The sequence below is a fragment of the Amblyomma americanum genome, chromosome 1 (genome assembly GCF_052857255.1).
Source record: "Amblyomma americanum isolate KBUSLIRL-KWMA chromosome 1, ASM5285725v1, whole genome shotgun sequence".
Lineage (NCBI taxonomy): Eukaryota > Metazoa > Arthropoda > Arachnida > Ixodida > Ixodidae > Amblyomma > Amblyomma americanum.
Window position 1 is genome coordinate 395,092,578 of NC_135497.1, and position 17,790 is coordinate 395,110,367.

At 48.1% G+C, this 17,790-nt stretch overlaps 1 protein-coding gene across 1 annotated transcript in view; it reads left to right on the top strand.

The window, feature by feature from the left end:
- Positions 1-17,790, top strand: part of LOC144115729 (band 7 protein AGAP004871-like) — a 410,957-nt gene that overhangs the window by 183,207 nt on the left and 209,960 nt on the right. Inside the window, exon 3 of the mRNA XM_077650218.1 lies at positions 16,986-17,092. Coding sequence (XP_077506344.1) covers positions 16,986-17,092 — 107 coding nt within the window. The remainder of the gene's footprint in view (positions 1-16,985; positions 17,093-17,790) is intronic.

Genomic DNA, 17,790 nt, shown 5'->3' on the forward strand with positions numbered 1-17,790 from the left:
TTGCGATTTACAGCCACCTTCGCTATATCCGGTATGTTTCCTCCTTATATATCAGTTAACGAATTTTATAAACGTGTGCATTACAACAAGATGAATTGTTTGACTGCATCCGGAACTCTCTGCGACAAACGATTAGGCCTTATGGCTGTTTGGAAGTCCCCGGAATGCACGGTTTGGGGGAGAAAAGGTCGTCGGTGCGAATCCCACACATATTTTGGGCTTCATCTAAATATTTATTTTATCCTCAGGAACATGACAAGTCAAATGACAACACTTCGATCGTTATGCGTCAAACGGGCGGCCCCCAAATTTGATGCAAATGGGGGTCCCCGGGGTTCCACTTCGATAGCCGCTATACTGGCATATGTAAAACGGATCGAAGGTATCTGTGACAACTGAGGCTCTACGCGCCCGCTGTTGCTATGTGATATAGTGTGGTAACTGTCTTGGCTAATTTGACCTTCCCTGCAGACAGACGTGTCCTTGACAAACGTAAGTAGTAAGAGCTGACGCTCTTAAAACTGAAACGCGCGGAAAAATTATATCGGGGTTGCTTTGAACATTTATACAGAGAACTGCGTGCATGTTCACATATGCTGCCTTTGTGTAGCCGGATGGTTATGGCGACTGATTTTCCCTGATTGACGATTAACGACATTCTTTTCCGCGACGCATAGAAGTGTCCTTGGTTTTTTCTGCGCATATAGTAGTAGCGGTACATTATGTTACATGGCTTGAACATGTCACAGAAGCCAAGAGGACACTGACTTTCAGTAGCGCCATTCGACTTGCGCACACCGATTGGTGTGCAGGCGCTGTCGTGGCTGCAGCTACATGCCGCCACCGCAAGAACGTGCGGATACGCAGGCACCGCTGGCTTCGCCGCTTGTGCATACAGATTTTGGGCTTTCAAAGCCGCATTATACTCTTGAGCATGCACTACTTTCGTCACATTGTCATGTGGGAACAGAAGGGAATTAGGTGAATGCTCGAGCAGTGCCTCTCCTCTAAGCCAATTCTCGTTCGGTGAGAAAGCCAGGTCGCGGGAAGCGAGTTGAAAACTCGATTCGCCAATTTGAATGAGCACTTCATTTCGCTCGGTGCCCGTCACCAACAGACCAGAGCACCTCGCATCCTCTTCGAGACTCGCCACAGTGAACGCGCTTTGAATCATCTTTGGTCAATTTGATCCTATCGCTGTCACACGACCGCACGACAGTATTTCTAGAATTCTGCAGTAAAATAATTACCCTCACCAGGAATCTGTCGTATGACGCATCCCACGATAGGTATCTATCGCGCGACACAATCCACGACAGGTATCTGTCGCGTGACTCATCCCACGACAGGTATCTGTCGCGCGGCATATCCCTCGACAAGCTGTTGTGTCGCGCGACAGGCCGCACTACAGGTACTTTTGTCGCGTGAAAAGAGGCGCGCTAGAAGTCTGTCGCGCGACTGAACCCACGACAGGCAACTTTGCTGAGGCACGCAATCTCTGTCGCGCGGCACGACTCCCACTGTCGCGCGACAGTACCTGCGACAGAAACCTGTCGCGCGACAAATGCTGCGACAGGGACCTTCTTCGCACGACAAAATGCAGGAAAGATGTCTGTCGTGCGGCAGAACTTCCTACAAACAACTTTGTCGTGCGAAAGAACCCACGACACGAAGCTTGTCGCACGACACAAGGCACGACAAGACAGCTTGTCTTGCGACACAACATTCTGTCGTGCGTTTTGATCGGGTAGGCATGTGTACGCATCTTAAGTACTAATTTTTCCGCTTCCACATCCGCATGTAGGGCTGCAGCTGATTTCACTACGAAGTCTTTAGCTCCGCTGTTGTCCGATCACCAGTGACGTGCAGCTGTGATAAAGTTTTTTTTCCTTATTGACCCTCCAAGTAGTCCGGAGCAAGCTATCACTGTGTCCGATGTATCGTAAACTTTATTGCCAGCAAAATAAAGCGGCTTATCAGAGTACATGTACGCGCCAGGGCATTGGCGTAATGCTTGTTGCGCGAAAATTTTAAAAGCGGATAAATTTCCACTGCTTAGACATGAAGTGTGCAACGACTATTCATTTTGTAGTGCAGTTGCAACTACAATATACCTTTAATGCGTGAGCATTAGAACGCCCATTGCCGCAAAAAGTGTGCGACCTTTTCATGTGAAGCCTAGGTGGGGAGGAGACAAATGGAGAGAGAAAAGGGCAGGAGGGATATGAAAGAGAGATGAGGAAAATCGTTTGGTAACTTAACTTCCAATAGAGGAGTGCCGCAGGGCTCCGTTCTCGCCCCCACGTTATTTAATGTGGCTTTAATTCCTCTTGTTCAATCCCTAGAGACCATCCCTTCTATCCGCGTGCTTGCGTATGCCGATGATGTAACCTTGTGGTGCTGTCATCCAGATGCGTCTATCCATCAGTCGGTCCTTCAGCACGCGCTGGATGTATTGACATCTCGCCTTCCACCTCTGGGTCTAACACTCTCTCCTACTAAATCATGTTTCATTCGCATTGGAAATAAAGCCGGCTTACGGAAAGCTCCGCCTTTAAATTTTACAGTTCATAATTCTCCGATTCCTCAGGTAGAAACTGTTCGTATTCTCGGTCTTCTCCTCCATACATCTTGGACTGGCACCCCGTGGCTGACAGCCACCCGTAAATCGGTTCACGGTACTCTAGGTCTGATTCGTCGCATAGCTATGCGCTCTGGTGGCGCACGTGCTCATACGGCCCGCCAGCTTGTGCGCTCTATCCTTCAGCCACGAATAGTATATCAGGCACAATTGCAACGTCTCACCCGCAGACAGTGGGACTCCCTTGAAGATATCAATCGTGAGGCTATGCGCGTCATAGCATATCTGCCTCGTTTAACGCCCGCGCTACAGCAGTTCGCCCAACTTAATACGCTCAGTGAACTCGTCGAGCAACGGGTGGCAAATAGAGCTCGAAAACAGTCTCTCCAACTTCATCGTTTAAAGGCACTTCCTCCGTGGTCATATTGCCAGCTCACGGACAATCGCCCCACTGTTTCTCCGTCGGTATCCGCAGCGTATCTACCTGAAGGGTGCATATTATACACGGATGCATCACATCCTGCAGAGAGGGGAGTTACTGATGTGCATAGTCCATCTCATCCGCATCTCAACTCTCGCGCGACGTATACTGCGGATACGTGCACTCCCCTGGCATTGGAACATCAATCCATTTATAATGCCATTGCTTCCCTTCCGCTCGTTCCAACATTCAATACAGTTCATATTTACACCGACCCCTGCGCCGCCCTTAAACAGCTTAAGGCTGTTCGACCGACATTCCAGATTTCACAATCAATTCATGTGCTCTGCGCAAAGTATCATGTCCTGTGCGCATACACTGGATTCGCGGCCGTGCTCAGGATCCACATAACATTCAAGCGGACGCTATGACTCATCTTCATACAATAGACGATCCGCCACCTTCCCCTCTTCCCCCAGATCCGTTCCTGTCCCACGTTTCCGATTCCGAATTTCTGCGCCAGCGAACACGCGCTCTAATTCCTCCGTGTTCGCACCCTCTCCCCCGTAGTCTTACTCGGCAGGAGGAGGTATCCGTGCGCCGGATTCGGGCAGGGCGGCTCTGACACCATCTGTCCGTCATCGGTGGCGTGCCAAAGCTCTGCCAGCACCTGACAGGTGCCCTAACTGTAGCGCTGCACCGGGCATTCGTGATGTGCGGCACTTGTGGACGCGCCCAGCGACGGTTGCTATAAGAAAACGACTCTTCAGGGAGGTGCGCCTGCGGTGGAACCGCGAAAGTGACGGCGTGAAGTGGACTATGAACAGCCGTTTCATCAGCAACATCTGCGACTACCTCAGCGCAAGGGGTCTTCACTCCTCCTTTAACTTTCAAACTCGTGCATTCCTTCCCCCCTTCCTTACTTATGCCTCATGTCACACTTCTCTAATAAAAAAAAATACGAGGAAGGAGAGGGCAGAGGAAAGTGGAGAGAAGTCAATTCTGGGATAGATGACGGGAGGCAAGAGGGCAACCGCGGTCGCCAATCAGAGTCGAGGGGTGGGGAGACGGCGAAAGAGTAAAGCGTGGCACACTGCCTTTGCTGGCTTGGGTCAGGCGGTTAGGATGTGTCATGCGGTGATTGATGGGCTGTATCACGCAACCCGCCACCGTGGAGCACTTGCTAATTCATACTCTGCTTCACGACTCATACCGATCGCCTCCGACTTTTTATTTTAGCGGCTGTTCTGATTAGACAACAAAGTAGCGTTTCTTTTCTATCGGTTAACTGCCGTAGGGGTGGTATACACATGACTTTGTGGACTCCGTACAAACTGCAGTGCGTGGCATTAGTGTCGTCCTGTTTAAACCATAGTGGCAGCGCATAAATATTGCTGCCGGAAAGCAGTGATCATCGCTTCCCTCTTTGTTCCCCACCTTCGCGCTACGCGCACGACTCTGCAGCAATCAATTTGCCTCGGTAGGTTAGATCTGAAACAGGCGTCTAGCTCAGGCATCCCGTAGTTCTTCATGCAGCGAGTCATCCTGGGTCGTCGCTTTAATTAACGCTGCGGGCAGCGAGAAGGAATTCTCGGGCCTGCAGAGGCGCATTGTCGCGACGTGTCCACCACCGGCGTGTTTTCGAATAAGCGGTTTTCGGCGCCTCGCACGGCTTGTCTTCAAACTAGATGCGCACTCGTAATGGCTTTGAAGTCCTCGCTTTGAGCACGCACGTGCCAAACGAGTTTGGCTGCAGAAAAGGTGTGTATCCAATTCGGCGGAGTAATTGTGCCGTACTTTGGTCTCCTCCCCTCACCCCCCCCCCCTCCCTCTTGATTGTCATGAGGGCGAGCTGCGAGCCTGCTATGTTCGAAGCGGTTCGTTTGGCGACGCCGCGTCATGTCGCGGATCGTCTTCGCTCCGGTGGTACGAGCACTGCGAAATCGGCTCAGAATGCGAGAGCATCTCATTTGAGGCTGCTCCTCCATTCGGTCTATCGGCACATGTTTTATGGAGCGCCTCTGAAATTAAAATGCTGGTGTCGGAATAAAAATCGGCGGAAACTGGCATGCCCGCGGCCCGGAATACCCCAAGCAGGATAAGAACAGCAGAAGAGAGGGCTGACGATAAACTTTGAACAATAAAGACTAAAAATAGAGCAAGTTGTACTGTAGCTCTAGCGCTATAGCGCAATGCAGCACAGACAGCTGCATTGGAATCCGCCGTGTCAATAGGTAGTTACTTGGGAATAAGATGCAGTGCAAATGTGAAGCCTTGAACAGCGCAGTTTGGAGAAAATCTGTTGGAAAAACGGCATATTGGATCGAGTCGGAGGATGTCGGGGGTGTGGAGGACCAGTTGCAATGAGTCTTTAGGAAACCTCGGGCAGGAACGCATAGTATAGTTTCTCTGCCACGGAAGCTGTGCTCTATGGTTGCTTCGGCAGCAACGACCGTTATTTTTTTCCCCTCGTCACAATTGTTCATCTGCAGCTGGCCTTCAAAATGACTGCAAAAACCACATCTGCTTCGCCACTTGCCTTCGCAGGCACGAATGTCTTTGCGTCCGCGCGAATTGTTACGGGATGAGTGCGTGTATAATATGGTACCGAATATTAGATATTAGAGTGCGGTGAAGTACGCTGGCGTTAAAATCCAAAGCCATGCCTAGGATAGGATAGATACCGCAGACTAGGGCCTCGAGTTCAGTTCAAGCACAGGGGGTTATTTTATTCCACGCGGGTAATTTTGCATTTCGCCAGCGTAGAAATCAGGCCGTTACTGCCTGAACTTGACGCTGCAGTTGAAGAGGATACTATGTCTTCAGCGAGCGCACAAGCTGGGTCAGTGCTGTCCTCGAAGTTGCTGCGGTAGTCAGAAACATAAGCTACCGACGTTCCAGTGAAGTAGGCTCCTCTGCAATAGGATTCCAACGGCTTTTATGTAGTCCCAAGCGTACCACGCCCAAGCTGGTGCCACGCTTTACTTCATATCTCGTTCGGACGGCGTTCTTCAAAACGTCGAAAGATGCGTGCTTGTGCCCTAAAAAAAAAGCATTCGCGCCGCAGTCGTGACCCAACAACGCACTCTTCTAATGCCGTTAAACGGCTCCACGGTTCCTGTTCTCTACAGAAGACCTTGTTTCCTTCTCATCGAATTCCGATATTAGAGCTCTAGCTTCCGTGTACGCTTTGCATAGAACGCCTGTTCTTTTGTCCGTGCAGCTCCTTATACACGGCGCTCTCCATTTCGCGCGCTTGCATTTTCTCATCCTTCACGCGTAATGCGAAGCGTCGGGAGAGCCGGCCTCATTGGATGCTTTGTTTCTGCGATCGGCTGCAAGGAAGAGTCATTAACGCGCCTGGTCGGATAGCTAGACGCCCGCCCTTCCTCCCTAGGAAATCAGGCTCAGCGGGAAGCGAGAGCGTCGTTCTGGGCCAGATGCGTGCAACCCGCACCACTCCGCAAGAGCGGATAATCGACTGAACTGCGGATGGAAGCCACGCGCCACTCGCCAGGGCACTTCCCTTACGTGTCCTCGCACACACAGACGCGGGCACGCAGAGAAAACTCCTGCGTTGAAGCCCTGAGCCATTACTCTGCAGCGCAGTGGCACTCGTACGCGCTCGCTCTTACGCCCTTGCATAGACGCAACTTCACACGGAGGCACAGATGCGGACACGCTGTCAGGAGTTTTGTCCATCACATACCTTCGCATAAAGGCCGTGCGCGAACGCTTGCGAGCGAGCATGCGCACGCCTACTGTCAGGCAGGCCACGTAGTGGTGCGTTTGAACGACCCGGCCTGAGCTGGCGTGGAATGCTGGTGTCCCTCTGTCCTACTGGCCAGACGGGCCTGAGCGGACAGGAATGCGAGCGCAGTGTGTTCTATATCGCAATGTCACCAAGTGTATTTTGTTTGCGAAATGGTCCGATAGCCGGCAGCACATGGAAAGTTGGCTGACTAAGTGTCTGCCTGCTGAGGCTTAAAGGGAAGCTGAAGCACTTAAAAAAAAAATGGGTTCCCTACGTCGTTTTATAGTTTTTAGTCCGCTGAAAAGGAATATGTCATTCAAAACGAGCGAAAGTAAACGCAGAAAGCTGTTATTTAGACGAAAACGCGCCCCATCGCCTCAGGGCGCCCAACGAACGCCGCTCTTGCCCGCGATTGGCCAGGACCGTCATAACGTCATCCACGGGGATCTCCGACCGGCACCGACGGCGTTGCTGCGTAGCGCGTTGCTTCAGCTGGCTTTTAAGGACTACATTTTAGAAATTATGGATAATTCAAGCAGTGTTGAACAATGTGCACTTTCATCATACATGTTTAAGCCATCAGCAGCTTCAGAAAACGGCTGAATCAACGACGCCACAGAGTGCGCCGAAAGCGAAAGTTAAGTCGCGACATTTTCACGTGTTGGAAATCTCGACCGGATGGATGGATGGATGGATGACAGCTTTTATTTCCACGGGAAATAGAGACCCTTTACTACTCACCGCCCTGGCACGCAGGCCTGGAGGGCGGGGGCCGGAGCCTCCGCGACTAAAGGCTAACGAAGAGATTTTATCTCTTCGCGGCCTCAGCCGCTAGGCGGATTAGCTTGTTTTTGCCAAGCGGGTTCTTTGCTGCGCAGCAGGGCTTCACAGCTTTCTCTGCTATCAATATCTTCGTCGACTGCGTGGTAGTCGGCGCATTCCCATTTGCCGTACTTCCGGGTAACCGTGAAACCGCCGGACTGTCGGAACCTGGACGAGCGCGCGCAAACCTATTCCGAAATCGTTGAGAACTATAGATTAAGCAGAAAACTGGTGCCACCGCCGGATAAGAAGCTAAGTAACAGAGAAGTGACCGCATGGTGGCGCCTGCAAGCCGGAAATTTCATTTACCCAGTATGGGCCTTTCACGTCCTACCAGTAAAACATGAAAACGAAATCTCGACTGGTACGTATGTTTTACGTATGTGCATGCGTGTGCATATATTTTGTGCTGGTGCATGTGCAAGTGGCAATATAAAAAAGAAATTGCGCCAAAACGTTGTTGTCTACCGCCGCTGCATAAAAGCCTGGCCACCAATTTCTTGTAACGCCTGTAAACATGATCTAATTCAGATCACCGGCACGCTTACGCGATTCGCGCGAGGTAAAGACTTTGTTAATTTATTCATAGGTACTTACAAAATTACTCTCCAAGGCCTTTTATAACTACAAAATAATGCCAAACTGGATGAGTTGGAGTGGGTTCACTGCTGTACTGCAGCACGAAGAAACGAGGAGACCGGGAGGAAGCTCTCGTGTGCGCTATTTCTTCTGTCGCATGTTCGGGCTACGGTTCAACCACGAAACTTCTACACTTACTCCCGTACGTTGTTTTTTTTTGCATGATGAGCATGCTTTTGAAGAATAATTATGGCTGCATTTCGGAGCTCGCAGTGCTGCTCATCCAAACCAGTGTGCTGGGAGATACAATTGCTGCTGTTGCGTATCGAGATAACCAGCAGAATTACTTGTCGATGATATACATGTATGCGTACCGCGGCTCGCCAACTTTGCCATTCTGACTTAAGCACAAATTTGCATGAATTCTGGAGCCACTGTCGATCGCCAGCCATGACCAAACGCTCATGAATGCAAATAATTGCAATTGCTCCGTGCAGGTGCAATTGCAGGTGCAAGCTATCAGGAAAAAGCAAAAAGGCACACAGTACGTAACGAGCTCATAGAGTTCAAGAGTGTGTGCCGCAAAACAGTGCTGAAAGTAGCCTTAGCTCATCATGGATGTGAACCAGCTGTAAAAGGCAAAGAGTTTACAAACAGGTAAGAAAGTAATATAAGGAAAAGAGAAATATTGATGCGCATATTTTGTGCCGACAGTTTCGGCATGCTGCGTACCACCGATTGTCTGGTTAACGTGGAAGAGGCTACGGTAGAACAACCGACGGATTCTACCAAGCCGTGTGCTGAGCGCGGTTCCAAAGAAGTACCATGCCAAAACTGGTTGATATACACGCTTCAAGCATTACACGGAACGCCCGAACCAGAGAAAGTAAACGCCACAGGTAGAAGATTACGTTGATCTGTGGTTTGCCAAAGCGCGGGCCGCAGCGAAGCAAGCGCAGCCGGACGGCCGGCCGACTCTCCGTGAATGGCGTCACTTCCGCCGGATCTCCCTCTCTGCCGTCCCCCCACCCGGCGCTTCCGGTAGCGACGTGGGCGTGCCGTAGGTGGGTTTTTAAGAAGCGATTGCAGCACTTTTTGCGGACAGAATCGGGAAAAAATTTACACACATGATTTTCAAGGTCGTTTCTTGCGATCTGAAAACGTTTCAGCTTCACTTTAACTCACTCCGTATGTAGAGTATGCGTCACGCATAGAGGGAACACGCGGAAAGCTTAAAGCAGCTCTTAACTATGAGAAATGCATGTTTCACCGCGAAGGTGCGCAGGCGTGGAGAGCTCGAGAGAAGGAGCCTGAAGCCTAGCTCGTGTTTCACGGTAAAAACATACAATTCTGAGCGTTGTAAGCCGTTTTACACCTTCCCCGTGTTCCCTCTAAGTATGGCGCATACTGGACGTGTTTTTCACCTTCTTGAGCTAAATGCAAAGAGTGCACCATGTACGTGGGTGCAGTAAACAAAGCCAGAGAAGGTGGCGCTGTATCCCGATGAGCGATTACATGCAACAGACCTGACTGCAGCCATGGTGATAGAATCATCATCGACAGCAGACTGACCACACCTACTACAAGGCAATGGCCTCTCTCATGACTCTGCAATTAAACATGTCCTGTACCAGCTGCGGCCACCGTATCCCCGCAAACTTCTTAATCTCATCCACCCACCTAACTTTCTGCCGCGCCCTGTTACGCTTGCCTTCTCTTGGAATCCACTCCGTTACCCTTAAGGACCAGCGGTTATCTTGCCTTTGCACTACATGCCCTGCCCAAGCCCATTTCTTCCTCTTGATTTTCGACTAGGATGTCATTAACCCACGTTTGTTCCCTCACCCACTCTGCCAGATTCCGGTCTCTTACCATTACATCTATCATTTTTCTCTCCATAGCTCGCTGCGTTGTCCTTAACTTAAGCTGAACCCTTTTCGTTAGCCTCCACGTTTCTGCCCCGTATGTGAGTACCGGTAAGATACAGCTGTTGTACACTTTTCTCTTGACGGGATATTGGTAAACTGCCTCTCATTGTCTGTGAGAACCTGCCATATGAGTTCCACCTCGTTTTTCTTCTTCTAGTTATTTCCCCATCGTGATCAGGATCAGCGCTCCCTAACTACCCTCAGCGGACGTATTCCCTTACCACTTCCAGCACCTCGCTTCCAGCAGTGAACTGCTGTTCTTTTGCTAGACAGTTGAACATTACTTCGGTTTTCTACATGTTAATATTTAGACCCAGCGCTCTGCTCGGCCTGTCTAACTCATTGATCATAATTTGCAATTAATCTCCTGAGTGACTTAGCAAGAAAATGTCATCAGTTAATCGCAAATTATTTAGGTATCCTTCATAAATTCTTATCCCTAACTGTTCCCAATAAAGGCCTCGGAACACCACCTGCAAACAGGCGGTGAATCGCATTGGCGAGATCGTGTGTTCCTGCCTGGCGCCCTTTCTTATTGGAATTTTATTTCTGACTTTATGTATGACTATGGTATGCGTACAGTCGTTATACAAAACTGCTAGTATATTCACATAAGACTCTTACACCCTGATTCCGCAACGCCTGCGTGACTGCTGAGGTTTCCACTGAGTCAAATACTTTGTCGTAATCAATGAACGCTATATGTAGCGGTTGGTTATACTCTGCACATTTCTCGAACACCTGATATATAGCGTGAACATTGTATATTGTCGAGTACCCTTTACAAAAGCCTGCCTGATCATTTGGTTGATTGAAGTCTAAGGCTGTTCTGATTCTATTTGCGATTACATTAGTAAATACCTTGTAGGCAACGGATAGTAAGCTTATCGGTCTGTAATTTTTCAATTCCTTGACGTCTCCTTTCTTATGAATTAAGATAATTTCAACGTTCTCCCAAGCTTCTGGTACGCTCGAGGCCATAAGGCATTGGTTATACAGAGTGGCTAGTTCTTCTAGCACAATCCCCCCTCTGTCCTTCAAAAGATCTGGTGTTATCTGATACTCACCCACTGATTTACCCGTTTGCATTGCGCCTAAGGCCCTCTTTACTTCCTCTTTCTTTAGTGGCGGGATGACGCATTGCTGTGCACTACTGTCTCTATCATTAACGTCCTTATTACACTGGCTACTGCATAAATTTGTCAAGAACTGTTCGGCTACGTTAACTATCTTATCCACATTGCTAATGGCATTGCCCTCCTTATCTTTTAACGCATGCATCTGGTTTTTACCTATGCCTAGTTTCTTTTTCACTGCTTTTAGGCTACCTCCGTTCTTTAGAGCATGCTAGATTCTCTCCATATTAAATTTCCTTAATCGGCTACCTAGCGTTTATTTATTAATTTTGATAGCTCTGCCAGTTCTATTCCGCCTGTGGGGTTACACGCTATCATGCTTTGGCGTCTCTTAAAACCGATCTTTCATCTCCTGAGATAGCTTGATGATATCTTGTCGAACCATTCTACCGCCTACTTCCACTGCGCAATCCGTAATGATCGCGTTGAAATTATGGTTCATTGTGTGAACATTAAGATTGTCTTCCTCAGTTAAAGCCGAAGATCTGTTCTGCAGCGATATCCAGAATTTTTCTCTTTCCCCTTTTACCACTAACTCGTTAATGGGCTTCCGCTTCAGTAGTTTCATTCGTTTCCTTTTCAAGTCTATATTTCGAGACCTCACCATTTTGTGGTCGCTACAACCCACCTTTCTGAGGACATCCACATTCTGCACAATACCAGGGTGAGCGCCTAGTATGAAGACCATTTCATTTTTAGTCTCACTATTGGGGCTCGTCCACGTCGACTTTCTGTTCTCTCGTTTCCGGAAGAAAGTATTCATGATCCGTAAATTATTTTCCTCGGCGAACTCTACTAATACCTACCCCCTGCTATTCCTGGAACCTATGCCATAGTCGTCTACGGCCTAGTCTCCGGCCTACTTCTTGCCTACCTTCTCATTGAAGTCGCCCATCAGTACAGTGTACTGTGAATTTACTTAGTTCATTGCCGATTCTACTTTCTTCATAGCAGCTTTGTGCTATATCAGCTTTCAAGCTGATGATAGCACAGTAGCTATAACGCGGGGTGTTTGAGGAGGACAATAATGAGATTTATATCTAAACATAGTTAGCAGCATGCTTAGGTATTTTAATAAACTGTAAAACTCAGTAGCTTTTTTAGAACTTTAGAATTTAACTTCTGCAACGGCTATAGTAGATAAGCAATGAGGTAAGCACCTGACTGGTGCTATGAGGACGCATGGCATCATAGCGCGCATATCTTTATCCTCCCAAGGTTTTGCGTTCCATCGAACTTCTCCTCTTGTTGATGATAGTGCAGTGATGCGGAGAGAATACAGATAACACAACAAGAAGAAAAAGACGAAACAAGAACTGAAAGTTTCAATTATCAGCTTTTAGCACCAGCATCATCCTTTCTAATGACCTCTGTTTCTGCGTTGGCATGTGCTGACTTTCGTACCTCATGGTACGTTGACGATGACAGTCCTCCTTTCACTACACTTCAGTTGCCCTTCGGTTTCCCCAGATGTTTCATATCAGTTAACATCATCGTCATTGCCGTCAAAAGTTGCAGCCTATGTACATCCACTATTAGACAATTGCCTCTCCTGCATCCCTCCACTTATTTAATCTTGTTTGGTACCAGCTGCAGCCACGTTATCCCTGCAAACTTCCTAATCTCATCCGTCCACCTGACTCGCAGGAGCCCCATGCTTGAAGTCTGAGGTTGATCTCAGTCGATTAACGATTACCTTAGTAAATACCTCCTAAACCGCCAGCAGCGAGCTGGTCAGTGTGTAGCATTTCAAGTCGTTCGCCAGATCAATTCCAGTTCAACTTGTAGAACTCAGAGAATGTAGAGCAGTTGAATGCTCCGAGTAATTTGAGTAATTTCATCCTTAATTGGTTTTTCTCGGTGCGCTGATGGACCTCAATGCGTTGACAATTCTGCATTCCTCCACGGTATGTATGTGTGCGTCTTGGCCACGGCCAAAAATTACGTTTGTCCTTAATCCCTGGCAGTAAATCAACGCTTCTTAACAGTTTATACATGGCAGTAAAGCATAGATTACGAATATCGATTATGGCACTAATTACTGGTGATGTTGAAGTAGTGTCAGCTGGAATGGAGACAAGCTAAATACAGAGGAACAAACAAAAAGGGACCCCTTGCCAATCTGAATTCTTATGATCGAGGGGTATCAAAGATGACGAAAATAATGTGCTGTAACAGTAGGTGCGTTGCCCTACGACTGACTACATGCTTTGCGTTTGGCTTGCTGCAGTCTACTACCCAAGCAGCACAAGTCATCGGCACAATATTGCAACAGGATGGTCCCATCCTGGTCCTTTGTAGGGCCAGCTTTGCCAATACAGTTCCAATGTTGGGCCAATTACTTGTGCTGCTTGGGTAATAGGCTACTCAGTCCAGTGGAGTAATAAGCAGAGACGAAGTAGACGGGCCCGAAATTCCTGTGGCATCAACCGTGATGCCCATGCCGGCAGACAATACGCAAAGAAAAGATGAATAAACTCCATTCACCAATCTTTTAACGCCTGCCTCGTTGCCGTTTACTCGGAACCATCCTGCGGATATTTAGTAACAGGGGAGAACGCAGTGACTTAACTTTCAGCAGCAGTACAGTTGCAATTACAACGAATACATCAGTGTTACGCATCAACACACCGTGCTCACCAGCAAGACTTCAGCTTAGGTTTCTAATGGCTAAACTGAAACGTTTGCATAAAAAAGCGTACAGGCGTTTTGATGTGCCTTCTCAAACTCATTATGCACGGAGGCTTGGAGTTAATTCAATCTGCCAATCTGAAGTTATAGCCCCCCCCCCCCCCCAATTCAGGTGCAGTGTCTACTAGTAACTGATGGCATTAAAAGTGGTGTTGATATACTGCTTTTCTTCTATCCTAGTGAAAAAAAAATCGAATAAGTAGCTGTTCTATAAGGTCGATCTTTCTTTTACCGCAAAGATAAAGAGCCTCTCAGATTTGGTGCCTATTTTGTAGCTAAAGGACTGGTAATGCCCTTCATCTCGAGTCGCATTTTCTTCCAATCAGTGAAAGTTTCCAAATATATCACTCTCTGCTTGCAACCCTCACCAGCAAATTGTGTCTCCTTGCATTTTTTTCATATTTTTCTTCTGCATAACGAGGCACCGGGCATTATGATACAATGCATGGGCCCTGCAACGATGCCCAACTTATCGTGTGCCGCAAAATCAAGAAAAAAAAACAGACGAGACACTTACTGTGCGTCTACCCACTTTTAAACATTTACTGAAACATGGAATTCCTTCTGTCCGCCCCGTATACTCATTGACATAAGAAACGTCGTAGCGTGCAGAAAAACTTTTCAGAACGCATTTTGACAGTACAGTGTAAACAGAAGTGCTCCTTCAGCGCAAAAAACTTCTTTCAGTTCGGACACCCTACACGAAAAGTGGCAGAGGGCGATTACGTGACCATGTAAAAACTGCTAGTGAGTGAATGCCGATTCCGGCTGCATATAAAAAAAAAACAATAAACATAAGTGCCGTTCGTGCCGAGTGTTGGTTTCGAGGCAAAACATAAACAGCGCTGTGCCCTTTTTCCTCATTGAGGAAGGGAGGGCCAGATAGCCTGGGCTCTTGGTAAAGCGTAAGTGTCCCTTCACTCAAGAAACGAACGCCCAAAAACTCGACCATCGTCGCGGTGAGCCAAAAATAGCCGTGTAGCGTGCACGCCACCAAGAGATGGCGACCAAAGTGCCATTATATTGGCATTCACGGACAAGGAGCTTCAAAGTGTGTGCAATGTGCTCAGTTGGTTCTGGATCGAATTCAACACGTCGACAAGCCCGAGGGTAGAACATCGGGACCAGCTTGTCACGAAACGTGCGTTAAGAGCAAAAAACACCGTACCTGTCACGTTTTTAATACCGCTATACCACGTCGTCATTCGCGGATAAATTTTGATATTCGCCTCTCTCAAGAACTGGGGAAGAGCTGTTAACTTTTGGTCAGTGCAGATGCATAGTTGGCCACCTTTCTCGAAAACAGGCCGGTGAATAGGTGTGAAGTATTTTTGCACGGTTCTGTAACGCTTTCGTGAACTGCCATGGCTGTTCGTTTCTTTTTTCAGTTCGCCTTAGCTACGACGCAATCGACGAGAACAGTAGGGAGGACACAAAACCACGCTGATTCGCTGTGTTCTTCCTACTGTGTCACGTCGATTGCACTGTAGCTAGGAAATGCAGGAACCCACGTGCTCAACAAGTTGCCGTATCGCAATCCTCAGTTCCCCATCTTGCATTGGCATGTCCGACGTAGCAACTCGCTAGCGCCGTACTGCGACTGGTGGTCCTCGGCGCTTCTTAGTCAATTTCATCCTTCGCCCTACCCAGCGGTGCGCGCGGCCTCTCAATATTTCTGGGTCATTTTCTTTTCTTTTTCATCTCTCCTTTCTTTATATTATCGTTTTTCTCCACTTGACACTTCGTTCCGCGCGGCCTGTCTTTAATCAGTTTTCAGCTCCGCTTGCGTCGCCGTTTTTCGGGGCCTTCTCGCGCCCCCCCCCTTCCTTTTTTAAAAAGCTCGCGCGTTTCTTAAGCTCCCCTCGTTTTGCCCCGTTTTATCTTTTCGCGCCACTAGTAATACCCGTATCTACAATGGCGAAGCGGTTACGACTCACATAGACTGGCTTGCACACGCTCTTTTTTCACTTGCTGGCGCTTCCTTGCTAGCTCACAGTCTCCTTTTCCGTGTTGTCCTTCGGGCCATCCCACCCTTCCCCCTTCCCTATTCTACGTGCGTCGTGTCCTCCTATCGCTATTTTGGAGCGCGGTCAGAGCGAACCTGCCGCTGCTGCTCCCCACTTCTCATTCCCGCAAACCTATAGGCTGTAGCTCCCTTCTTTTGCTTGGAGACTCCCCTCCTTGGTTTTTCTTCTATGCCCGGACGATCCGGGCCTGATTAATTGGGCGGGGTTGCTGCCCGCGTCGCTAATTAACGCTGGCGTTGAGCGGCGCCCAGTGACGTCACAAAGGAAAGCGTCCGTCTTCCTCCGTGTTATCTTTGTTTGCTCCCTTCCTTGCGAACGATCTCATTGTTCAGTGCTTGGCCACGAAGGGCGAACGCGTCGCCCGCTTTGTCCCAAACTACGCGTTCGCTCCTTTACACGCACCTCGAGGCTGTTCACGAGTAAGCCTCAGAAGCAAGCACAGAAGGTGGCTGAAGGCGTGTTTGGGAATATAATGGCAACGAGTTTTCTTTTTACCTTTGCTAGAAACGTAAACAGACATTACTATGCCGTTAAAGAGTGTTCATGCTTAATGCTATTGCGAAGACACTTAGAAGCTCATTCAGAGCGAAAACTAAGTATTGCCATGCGACGAGAAAAAAAGAAACGCGGAACCGTCGCAAAATACTGGCTATTGTTAAAAACTGCGCTTGTCAGCTGGTTCTTGTACAAAGTAGAGCAAAGTAGTCTAAAACGTCTAGATTATGATATAAGATCTTAAATGAAATGAAAATATGCATCCCGCTTTCCTCCCCAGCAGGACAATACTGAGCATTGCTTTAACGAATGTTCTTTGAACATACTTTTCAAGATGAACCAATGTTAACAGGAAACGTGTGCTTGCGTGCCGTAGTTGCCAAAATTTAGGAAGTTGCTTTGGAGCTAAATGAAGAACAAAAGCTAACTATTTGCGCGTACAAAAAATTGTGAGAAAGTTAACGAGCAATCATCGCTGTTTTACGATTACACGCCTCTGGTGTCCCGTGGGATCGAGTTCTTAATGCGTCTTTCACTGCGCTCGACTGCAGGTTCCCGGTCTTCGGATGGGACTAATGTGTGCTCGATCATCTTGACCTTCATCTCACTGCTGGTCATATCCTTCACCTTTCCCTTCTCACTCTTCTTCTGCATCAAGGTAAGTCACAGTTGATCGTAGTCTCTACTGTAGTTATAGAAGAGAAGAGTGCCTGTAAAAATCGTGAGCGCGCCCTTTGCTATCTCTAGCCGCGATTTATGGTTCTTGCCTGGAGGTATGTAGCTCCCGACAAGAATCATATCCTGTCCAGCACCCAGTGATTCTAGTCTTTACCAAAGTGAGCCCTACAATCACTCCCAAGTTCAAATACAAATTTCGTCCCTTCAGAGTTTCGAGCATGATTTCCCTCATGTTCGTGTTTGTTTTTCTTTTTTTGGCGCGCGTGAATATTTCACATGTCTCAAGTGAGCGGTGTTTCTTCGAGATTTTTTAGACGTTTATTTATCTGCGAGCGAATAATATGTTTAGGATCTTAACACTAACGCATTTTTATTTGTTTTCTTCGATTCAGCTAATTACTTTGAAATATGCGCGTCAGAAGGAACGGAACGGGTTGCTCTCAACATGATGTTGGCTCCAGGAAACCCGCTGGAAGAGCGAGCACTAACAATAGGCAATGCCTCCTGAAGCTGAAGCATCCTTTGGCAGTGAACCAGATAGTGGCCGTTGCACGCATCTTCTTTGCCTCTGCGAGTGCTCACTGGTATCAGAAAAGCACACCGTTTTTCGAAGCTAGAAATTTTATGGCGTACGAAAGATCAGGTGCCAAGGGGTAGCTTGCATTAGCCTTTATAGAT